At 39.8% G+C, this 11,738-nt stretch overlaps 1 protein-coding gene across 2 annotated transcripts; it reads left to right on the forward strand.

Moving 5' to 3' along the window:
- Positions 1-569: 569 nt before the first annotated feature.
- Positions 570-11,094, forward strand: CAMLG (calcium modulating ligand). Of its 2 annotated transcripts, none has more exons than XM_049873675.1 (4): positions 570-869; positions 2,398-2,858; positions 5,534-5,599; positions 9,039-11,094. In XM_049873675.1, exons 1-4 carry the CDS (start codon positions 698-700, stop codon positions 9,228-9,230), a joined length of 891 nt encoding a protein of 296 aa, XP_049729632.1. In that variant the 5' UTR covers positions 570-697; the 3' UTR covers positions 9,231-11,094. The 2 variants fall into 2 exon arrangements, with proteins under 2 accessions (XP_049729632.1, XP_049729633.1); XM_049873676.1 differs by having other exon boundaries at positions 2,401-2,858.
- The last annotated feature ends 644 nt before the right edge of the window (positions 11,095-11,738 follow it).

Genomic DNA, 11,738 nt, shown 5'->3' on the forward strand with positions numbered 1-11,738 from the left:
ATAACCACGACCCTAAGTTAAAAAAAAAAGTTAAGGTTCTCCTAAAACGCTGCTACGGACAAGAGGAGACTTCACTTCTCCAACGTGAGGACGCCTGGGGAACAAATCAGGCGAGCATTTGGGAGACGAGCACTTAGGTTTCATGCATCAGCAGCAAGGATAAATTCCAACCGCCAAAGCTCCCTAAAGCGTCACACCCGAAATTACGTATTCCCACCGCCTATAAACAAAGCCGCAGGAAAAAAAAAATTTTTTATAAACAAAGCCGCAGAAGGTCACTGGAATTAAGTGCCTATCGCTGCAACCTCCATTTTACTTCCTGGCACCAATCTAGGAATCTAGGATTAATCTACTCCCTACTGCCACCCTTGTCCCACTCGTCAGGCTGTGTGTCGGTTTTCTTCACTTCCGAGTGAACACCAAAAGAGACGTGGGGGCGGAGAATAAGAGCAGTTAAGGCCAGCGGAGATGCGGAGCATCACTGCTGCCCTTCTTTAAGATGGCGGCGCAAAGCCATGCGCTTCGTCCCATCGGGCGGCGCGCGCGTGCTTATTCCGCAGTCTCGGGGATCGCGCTCCGGGGGCGGGTCTACAGTGGGAGGGGACGCACTCCCCGTGGCTCGGCCTGAAGTCATCCGAGCCGTTGCTGTCCTCGCCACTACTACCACAGCTCCGTCTCCCTGGCTGTGGAAGGGAGGATGGAGCCGGTGTTCGTCGCTACCGACGGCGGGGACCGTCCGGGGTCACCTGCGGGCTCAAGCCTGTCGGCTTCCCAGCGTCGGGCCGAGCTGCGGCGAAGAAAGCTCCTCATGAACTCGGAACAGCGCATCAACCGCATCATGGGCTTTCACAGGCCCGGGAGCAGTGCTGGTGAGAGCCTCCGTTTCCCCTCAGTCTTTCGCCAACCCCTTTTAAGTGTTCAGGAACATTCTTTCCCCCACCCTGCCGACCACCTCCCTATTGCCTCTGCCATGGTTGCCTCTGTCCCTTTACCCTGAGAACGACCCGTTTCTTCATTCTGCACTCCCTCTCCTCCCCTGAACGGCGCACGTTTTATACCGTCAGACTGGTCTGTCCACTGCGTCTTTCAAGATTGCTTTCCTTTCTTTCCGGTCCAAATGCTTTCCTTCCAATGCCTTCCCTAGCGTCTGCCTTATGCTTTTTGCTTTAATTCTGTCCACACCAGGTTGTCTTTACTGAACTGAGCCTGAGTCCTTACTTTGTGTTTCAGGGATTCTGTGTTCAGTGCCCTCAGCACTGTCACCTACGTGTTTCGTAGAAGAGGTGAAAAAGTACTAGTATTGTTTATAGAGCCAACAAGTGGGAAGTGCCCACCTGAGGCCTCCCCTCCTAACGTGCTGAGATTGATGGCCTGAAGTGAAGTTAACCCTAAAGGGGAGTTCCTCATTTCTTCCACAATGATGTGTCCAATAAGGTTCTTTAAAAAATTTTTTTTGTTCATGTGAATTTTTATTGAACACAGTATGTGCTAGTATTCTTTAAGATTCCATTGAGTGTTGTCTTTGCTTTTAGTAACTGGACTTTTGTCACAGGTTGCAATCCCCTTTGGTCTTTGTGACTTATATTCTGTTCTCTCAGGCTAGATATATAGCCCTGAACTTTTAGGCAGTTTATAGGTTTGAGGCTGAAAACTACCAGGAAAGGTAAGAGCACTGTTTCAAATTCTCCTAGAACAGCGTCATAAAACTGCTTCAAGTCACTGCTACATGGCTTGCGGACTGCAGTAGTAGAATTACATAAACAGTAGCTGTGAGCTGTGCCACGCCCTATGCTGACAGAACCCTGGATTCAGATATCTAATTTTAAAATTCAGATTTTTGAAAGCCTTAATAATTTTATATTTTGAACAATATAAACTAGAGCAGGCAATGCAGACATACTTCTGGGATATAATATCCATGAAAAATTGGTCTTTATAGCTTGTTCCACTGTTTGAAAATTTTTCTCAGTTTTTCTACCAGTGTTACCTCCTATTTCCAAGGTTTGGGTTATTTCCTTAGCAGGAATACTTTTTGGGTGATAATTTTTTTTTTAACTGTCTTTTTTTTTGTTTTGTTTTATTGTGGTACAAGTATAGCTAACAAAACACTTGCCATTTCAGTGTTTTTTTACATGTACAGTTAGTGACATTAATTATATTAATCATGTTGTGCAGCCATAACCACTGATTCCAGGTTTTTCCATCTGGGTGATATCTTTTGAGAGTATCAAAAGTTCCTTTATAGAAGAAGAAACTAGTTTAAATTGTATGCAGAATTAGTACTAATTTAGATTCATAACTTACGAGTTCTACCTGCAGCAGCATGTTTTTTAATGTTAACATGGAAAGTGTTTCCTCAGTGTCTAATACATCAGGTTTTAAATTTTCTTTTCTCAGAAGAAGAAAGTCAGACAAAGTCAAAGCAGATGGACAGTGATAAACTGAATTCCCTCACCGTTCCTTCAGTTTCAAAGCGAGTAGTGCTGGGTGATTCAGTCACCACAGGAACAACTGACCAGCAGGGTGGTGTGCTTGAAGTAAAGGGGACCCAACTGGGAGACAAACTGGACTCTTTCCTGAAACCATCTGAGTGCAGTAACGATGTCAACATTGAGCTCCGGCAGCGAAACAGGGGGGACCTGACAGCGGACAGTGTTCAGAGGGCTTCTCGCCATGGCCTAGAACAGTATCTCTCCAGATTTGAAGAAGCAATGAAGCTAAGGAAACAGCTGATTAGTGAGAAACCCAGTCAAGAGGATGGAAGTACAGCAGAAGAATTTGACTCTTTTCGAATATTCAGATTGGTGGGATGTGCTCTTCTTGCCCTTGGAGTCAGGGCTTTTGTTTGCAAATATTTGGTAAGAAAAGAACTGTAAACTAACAATGGAAAATGCAAATTGGTTATAATAATGAGTGGTTCTAATCTATAGAGTTCATTATCAATATTACCTTAATATTTACTGCATTGTTGTGGTTGGAGATATATTATAAACTTTGCTATTCAACTTAGTTATAGAATTAGGTGTTCTGGTTAAATACAGGGAAACCCTGGTGGTGCAGTGGTTAAGAGCTACGGCTGCTAACCAAAAGGTCGTCAGTTCGAACCCACCAGGTGCTCCTTGGAAACTCTATGGGGCAGTTCTACTCTGTCCTCTAGGGTCGCTATGAGTCGGAATCAACTCGACGGCAACAGGTTTGGTTTTTGGTTAAATACAGAGCCTAATAATTAATAATAATTACAAAAATATACCATTCTAAGTACTTTATATGTATTAATTAGTTTAATCTTCGTACTTATGAAATAGCTATCATTTGAATCCATGTTTTATAGATGAGGGATTGGAGGCTCAGAGATGTTCAGTAATTTGTCCAAGGTCACACATCTGCTAAGTAGCAGCTGGGATTGAAACCCAGATAGTTTCATTGCAGAACCAAAGGAATTGATTTGGACTCATAGTGATCCTGTAAGACAGAGTAGAGCTGCCCCATAGGGTTTTCACGGGGGCCTGATGGATTCAAACTGCCGACCTTTTGGTTAGCAGCCAAACTCTTAACCACTATGCCACCAGGGTTTCCAGGCTACCTACATATAACCAAAAGCCATTGCCATCGAGTCAATCTGACTCATAGTGACCCTGTAGGACAGAGTAGAACTGCCCGGTAGGGTTTCCAAGGAGCACCTAGTGGATTCAAACTGCCCAACTTTTTGGTTAGCAGCCATAGCTCCTAACCACTGCGCCACCTACATGTACTGTACATTAATTACAAATTTTTAAATACGGTCATGTACCACGTAATGTCTGTTCAGATGACATCCTAGCGCCTATACAATTGTAGTCCCCTCAGTCCATTCTTAAGTACGAGTTGTCCGTAAGTTGGATGCTGGTAACCTGGAGACTGCCTGTAATAAGGTGTTCGCACAGTGTCCAAATCACAGAGCATATCGTGAACATTAAGTGATGCGTGATTGTAATTTGAAACATTAAAATGTGTTCTTGTGATCCTGAACATGACATCATTTGTTTATGCTTTAGAATGCCTTTCAGCATTTTATAATAATATAATGATGTAGTATTATAGAGATAGTTTTCATTGTTCTGTGATGTACCATGGCTCTTCCTTGAAAGGTGGAATTTAATGGTTCTTCTGTTTCCAGTATGTAGAAGAAGGCAGAAAAGCAGAGCTCATAGTTCACTGTCTTGCCCTTTGAGGTATTTTAGTTCAGTCTGTATTTCAAGATACCCTACCATGTACCAGGCACATAAATACATTTTCCAGATAATTAAGGTTTTGAAGTAGTTAAATGCTCGGCTGCTAACCGAAAAGTCGGCAGTTCAAACCCACCAGCAGATCTGCGGGAGAAGGATGTAGAAGCCTGCTTCCATAAAGATTTACAGCGTTGGAAATCCTGTGGGGCAGTTCTGTTCTGTCCTACAGGGTCACTGTGAGTTAGCATCGAATTAATGGCAATGGGTTTGGTTTTTTTTAATCATTAAGAAAAAAAGATTTTTAAAATCTATTTTTGTGCAAATATTTCAAAAAATAGAATCTTTTGAGCGGATTTGATTTTTTTCCTATTGATAAATGGCCATCCTTACAAAGAGCAGTGGGTGATGCTTTCAGTATTTCGTGAGAGGTACAGCTGCTTTTTGTCTCTAAGAGGCTCTGTGCTGTCTTACTTTAAAAGTTGTCATGTCCTATTTTTTTGTGGGCTTTTTTTTTTGCTATCAGATTTTCAACTTCTCACTGCTCTTGCCGTATTTCTAATAGTGTTTGCTCCTTCGCTCCCTTCATAAAAACAAAAAAAAAAACCCAAACTCATTGCCATCGAGCCGATTCTGACTCATAGTGACCCTATAGGACAGGTTAGAACTGCTCCATAGAGTTTCCAAGGAGCGCCTGGTGGATTTGAACTGCCGACCTTTTAGTTAGCAGCCATAGCACTTAACCACTATGCCACCAGGGTTTCCATCATAATATTTTTCATTTTAGCAGTAATTATGTTTAAATTAATATTATTTTCATCTTTTGTCTGGGAAGGCATATAACCAAGCTGTTTTATCTACAATAAGAACAGCTCATCATTTAAGGGTCAGAGATACGTGGCTGTAAGTTAATTCCTTGCCCCAAAGTCTTAGGAATATAGGACCTTGATTTTGAGTGCCCAGGCCTTTTATGTGTGCTTGCAACTTGGCAGTTCAGTCCCTCTGGATGAGGGAGCTAGTACTGCATGTGTTATGCATCTATCACTGTTGACTACTTTAAATAATTTAAAAGATAAGTTTTTATGAGAGAAGATTTTTTGGGACATTAAAAGAATGTGAAAGACTTGTATGACTTGAAAAACATGTTCTATGATTAGGAAACCAAATCCCTGAATTTTCTTTATGCTTCTGCAGAAACAGGATCACTTTCAAAACTAATTATTTTAATTACAGTTTTTGCCTGGAATTTTATAGCTGTTGTTAGTTTGATATATTGTTATTTGAATAATTATGTTGGAAATGTGTAATTTTGTCTTCTTTCTTCACAGTCCATATTTGCTCCATTTCTTACTTTACAACTTGCGTACATGGGACTATACAAATATTTTCCCAAGGTAAATTTTTTTTCTAAATTATGGTGATGTATTTAATTGATGAATGGCTAGCTAACTTCAGGAACTTTAAAAAAATTTAGTTTAACTTGTGGTCTGAGTCAGTGCTACTCAAGGTATAGATTGCCCACCATTGCCCTGTGTTCAAACTATCTTTCTGTTTGTGATAAATTCAGAAAGTGAGTAAGAAATAAGAAAGTTTTAATCTGATAAAATTTGACATTGCCCTATTTTTATTTTATTTTACAAAAATGTTCACAGTGAATTGGGGAAAAAGCTGGTTCCTTGTGACAGAGTTTGAGTAGTACTTATCTGAGAAAGTTTTCAATTTAATTACCTAGTAAATGTCGTACATTTTATACATAATAAATGAAATTAATTTTAAAATATATTCAAGTATCTCACTGTGCTCCCTACTGGACACTTAACAACAATGCACTTTATATTTAATGTTAAAAGCCTGATATTTGCAAGAAATATTTTGTGAAAATTGAACAAGAGAATGATGATGAACGTCAGTGTTTACCTGCTTTGCGTGACTGCAGATATATGCACGGTTTTGTGGGGCTTGGTTTGCCTGGTTTAGAAGATAACCTTAATGATGGAATTTATATAGTTTTTTTTGCTGAAAAATGGCTACCTGGCTGCTTGCTTAATAGTTCTAGTGGTTTTAATGGGTTTGAAACATACTTTTCAGGGGTCTGATCCAGAAAGTAAAAGACTAAAGAAAGAAGTGTAATTTTTATCAAAATATTTGTTTAGAAATTCACCCTTGAAACATTGATGGTAGTTTTGCAATAGCAGAAGTTTGGAAACAACCTAAATGTCATTAATAAGTGACTAGTTGAAAAAATTATGGCATATCTATTCAGAAGGATGAAGCGCTCCATGTATTAATAATGATAAGCTCTGCAAGCAATATTTAGAGAAAAAAATGCAGAATAGAGTTTATTGTATACTTTATTTTGTGAAAACGAGGAAAATAGTATATATTTGATTTTGATTGTGTGTAAAGAAGCTCTGGAAGAATATGCAAGAAACTATTAACAATGGCTATTTGTGGTAGGGGCGTAAGGGTTACTAGGTGGATGGAGGAGAGAAAAGGGAGACTTTATTTTATACTTTTCTTCCCAATTTTTGTTATAACAGTTTTTAAATATATAGAAAAGTTGAAAGGCTATGCTGTGAACACCCATATATACACACCACCTAGATTCCACAATTAAGATTTCACCGTATATATACTTTTGATACTGTGCCATCTAATTTTTTTTATCCATTTTTAATCCCTGTTTTTTAAAAATGCATTTCAGAGTATGTTGTAGGTGTCAGTATCGTATACCTCAGCCCTACATGCATCAGCACTTATGTCACTAACTACGGATCAGTGTTTGTTTATGTTTTTTTTTTTTTAAGGTAGAATTTTCATACTGTGAAATTCACAAATCATAACAAATCTCAAGTGTACCTTGATGAGTTTTGACAACCTGTGAAACCCAATTCCCTGTCAAGGTTTAGAAAATTACCATCATCCCAGAAAGTTCTATGATGCCCCCTTTCCAGCCAGCCCCAGCCCCTACTCCTCAGAGGTCTGATTTTTTCCTAACATAGATTAGTTTTGCCTACTTTAGTGGTTCATATCAATGGGATCATTCCTGTATGTACTTTTTTGTACACGGTTTCTTTCATTCTGCATGGTATTTTTGAGATTCACTCATGTTGTTGAGTGATGAACAGTTTGTCCTTTTTTTTTCTTAATGCTGTGTAGTATTTCACTGTATGAATATATCACAGTTTGCCTGTGTAATCTATTGAGGGACATCTTGCTTGTTCTCAGTTTTTGGCTATTATGAAGAAAGCTGCTAAGAACTTTTTTGTTTGAGTCTTTTTGAGCATAGGCTTGGGTAACTATATCTTTTTTATATTTTCAGAATTTTTGAACCATATGACTGTGTCACCAAATGAATAAATAAAACTTGAGCTTTGAATCACTTAAAAAATGAGACTAGGAAGTTAGAAAATAAATGTTCTCCCTTCCCCTAAAAATATTTTGAACTGTTCAGTGATACCCTATTGCATGTGTAATCAAATGTGAATTTCTTTGTATGGCACTTAGGACTCTATAGGTTGTTCCTATGATTCTGTTACAGATTACCCATGTCCTCAAATAGACCTGGCATTCTTCTGCCTCTGGCTTTTGCCATCATGAGACTTACCTTATACAAAGATTTCTCACTTTTGCCCATCTAAATTCTGGTCATCCTTGAAGGCTTGTTTTTAATTCCACTTGGCCCTGAAATCCTTCCCTGAGTTTCATTTACAAATAAAACCCTGGAGCAATTTCTATCTCCTTTGAACTCCTATGCCACACCTTATCCATGTCATTCATTTAGCAGCTATTTATGTCCTGTCTATTGATATGTTTCCCGTTTTGGTCTTGTGCTGTTGTTTAACTCTTAAATTATTATTTATGTCTTGCTTCTAAGATGATACTTTTTTTTTTAATTTTTATTGTGCTTTAAGTGAAAGTTTACAAATCAAGTCAGTCTCTCATACAAAAATTTATATACACCTTGTTATATATTCCCAATTGCTCTCCCCCAATGAGATAGCACACTCCTTTCCTCCACTCTCTCTTTTCGTGTCCATTCAGCCAGCTTCTGATCCCTCCATCCTACTATCTCCCCTTCAGGCAGGAGATGGCAACATAGTGTCATGAGTCTACTTGATCCAAGAAGCTCACTCTTCACCAGTATCATTTTCTATCCCATAGTCCAGTCCAATCCCAGTCTGAAGAGTTGGCTTTGGGAATGATTCCTGTCTTGGGCCAACAGAAGGTCTGGGGGCATGACCACTGGAGTCCTTCTAGTTTCAGTCAGACCATCAAGTCTGGTCTTTTTACGAGAATTTGAGGTCTGCGTCCCACTGTTCTCCTGCTCCCTCAGGGGTTCTCTGTTGTGTTCCCTGTCAGGACAGTCATCAGTTGTAGCCAGGCACCATCTAGTTCTTCTGGTCTCAGGCTGATGTAGTCTGTGGTTTATGTGGCCCTTTCTGTCTCTTGGGCTCATAATTGCCTTGTGTCCTTGGTGTTCTTCATTCTCCTTTGCTCCAGGTGGGTTGAGACCAATTGATGCATCTTAGATGGCTGCTTGGTAGCATTTAAGACCCCAGATGCCACTCTCCAAAGTGGGCTGCAGAATGTGATGACAGATTTTTTTTTAACTTTTTAGAGTAAGAATGGAATCTCTCCCTACTGCCTAGCACAGTTTGCTGCTTTACATATTGTATGCTTAGTAAATATTAATATACTGTTTGATGTTTTGAAACTTTATTAATGATTTCTAAAGCAGTTAGGCAAAAGTAACAGTACTGATCGTGTTTTTATAGAGCTTAAGTAGTCTGCTGAAACCTGTGAAAATCATTTGAGTCTTTCTCTATACAGAGTGAAAAGAAGATAAAGACAACAGTACTAACTGCAGCACTTCTATTATCTGGAATTCCTGCTGAAGTGATAAATCGATCGATGGATACCTATAGCAAAATGGCCGAAGTCTTCACAGATCTCTGTGTCTACTTTTTCACTTTTATCTTTTGCCATGAACTGCTTGATTATTGGGGCTCAGAAGTACCTTGAACCCTGCAGAACTTGGAAGGAGAAGCTTACAATAAACAATTTCTTTTGTATATTGCCATGTCTCTAAAGGAGACAAACTGGTTACACCTTTATGTAATTCTTTTACTTTATAAATAAGGGTTGTAAAATCACTTGATTCAGAATGCAATGGCAGGTTCCCTGATTGAAAGGGTTGAGTTTGTATTAGTACTGATGTGAAGAGTAGAATACCGATGTCATTGATTTTTCTCGTTTAATTAGAATCCCTAGTCTTTACCTTTCCTGTTCCTTCTCAGTTTTGTAATTCCTCTTTTGGGGGCTGAGCTAGCGCTTTTAGGAGAACAGATAAACATGTTCTCCGCTAGCCCTAAGAACTGTTTCTTGTATTTGTGTTGCTCTGTCCTGAGAAATGGAGCCATCTTAAAAATAAAGAAATGGAATTATGTAATGTTAAGTCTGCACATTATAACTTACAAGGACTGAATAATGTCGATTTTTTTCTTGTTGGGTCAGTATCCTAATTTTACTCTAACGCAGTTGTTATTTAATGGAAGAAATGTTTGCGATTCATACGTGTGAAATTAGAAGGTGTGTATGAAGTTTTTATTTGCTAGATGCCAAACTCAGAATTGGAAATGTTCACTTTTGAGTTCAGTTTTCAGAAGTATATTTTTAAAGCAAACTAGAACAGAGTGATTAAATTTAAAACTGGGATCTGAAGAAATAAGCATATAACCCAGTAGTATAAATATCCTTTTAATTAACTTGGTAACACTGTCGTATCTGGAAGACGTGTCTTGTAAAAATGGCATGGCAGGGGCATCTGACCTCTGACTTCACAAGGGCAAAGGAGAATCAAGATCAACAGCCCAAGGCTGATTCCTATGAGGCTGAGATCAGACATGCCTCCACCTTCCAACTTTTTTTTGCCGATTCTGATACCAACTGTCCCTCCCGCGGCACCCTGTACTTCTCTGCTGGGTTCAGTAATTTGTTGCAGTGGTCACACAGAGCTTACAGAAAATACTCAACAATTATAAGGTTTATTAGTGAAGTAGTAGGTTTCAATTCAGGTTCAGGAATGCCCAGGATACAGTTCTATCAGGACAGCCTCTTCTCAACCATGCCTGTAGGCACACCTCACTCTGGCCCCTATAGGCTTTGCCCTGCTCAGGCAAGTGTTATAAAGCTTTTTTTAGCTCTGCTGATAAGTTCCTGGAGACACTCCACTCTGCCAGTAAGCGTCCTGCCCAAAGGCACTCAGCTGTCTCGCTCTGGATGCACCCCAATCTGCCAGCCAACCTCTTGGCTGAAGGTACTCAGCTTTTTGACTCTGTGGGCTGGGGAGCCCACCACACTGTCTCCTGCTGGTCTCCTGATTCTGCTACCAGTGCTGTCACTATTTTTCTGCCACTACTCACCGTCTCCACTCTTACAGCTCTGTCTCTGTCTCCTTGATCTAGGAGGTTCTTAGTGCAGGAAATCCGCGTCCAAAGAATGTGCTCCACTCCTGGCTCCTTTCTTGGTGACGTTGAAACCCTCGCTTCGTACCTCTGGGGTGGCTTGTTTTAAGACTAGTGAGATGGCAAACTGACCAGTCCCCTCATTAGGGTTCCATGCACCATATTTACATGGCCCCACCCCCCACAAGGGTGCCAGGCACCTTATTTACATCATTAGAAAGCTATCCAATCCCCTTGGTGGGCCAGGAGCACCTGGTTTGCGTAGTCCCATTTGTTCATTTGGTGGGAGTTAAAAAGACTATGGCTAGAAGGTCCATACAAAATAATTCACACGACTTAAAAGGGTATGAAACAGAAGTGGTATGTCACTTGGTATTTACAGGTTTTTGTATGGTCTATTTGGTTAATTCTTGTGATATTAAAAGCACATACACTTTTTTTGTTACTAAGTCTTGATTTTTGTCCTATTTTATTCTGAACTAGAGTAATGGAAAATAAGTGTAATAATTTAAGTGTGTTTAACAGTTACACGTATTTCATGATTTCATAATGAATCTAGTATCTAGAGGATTGAAAAGCATTCTTAGAGTTGTCACTTCCTTCCCTAATCCCCGGGAAGACAGTATAACAGGTGTCAATTATTGAGTCATTTCCGACTCATGATGACCTCATGTCTATCAGAGTAGAACTATGTTCCACAGGCTATTCAATGGTGGATTTTTCAGAAGTAGTTCACCAGCCCTGTCTTCCCAGGCACCTCTGGGTGAACTTAAAGTTCCAGTCTTTCAGTTAGCAGCTGAGTGTGTTAACCATTTGCATCACCCAAGGACTCTGGTGAAGATACTAGTGTGATCTTCCAATTACATATGTTTGCAACTTCTGTTTCTTTAAAAAAAAAAAAAAGCCTCAGCCTCTGACACACTAAAGAATAATTTACAAGAATCAGCACAAAGCTGGTTTCTACGAGGCGGAGATTAAAGATTTCCCAAATGTCCAGCTTTTCCAAGCTGTTGTACCACTCCATCATCTCTAACGTCAACTACTCCCCTCAGTACTGTCCCTCACG

The sequence above is a fragment of the Elephas maximus genome, chromosome 2 (genome assembly GCF_024166365.1).
Source record: "Elephas maximus indicus isolate mEleMax1 chromosome 2, mEleMax1 primary haplotype, whole genome shotgun sequence".
Classification (NCBI taxonomy): Eukaryota; Metazoa; Chordata; class Mammalia; order Proboscidea; family Elephantidae; genus Elephas; species Elephas maximus.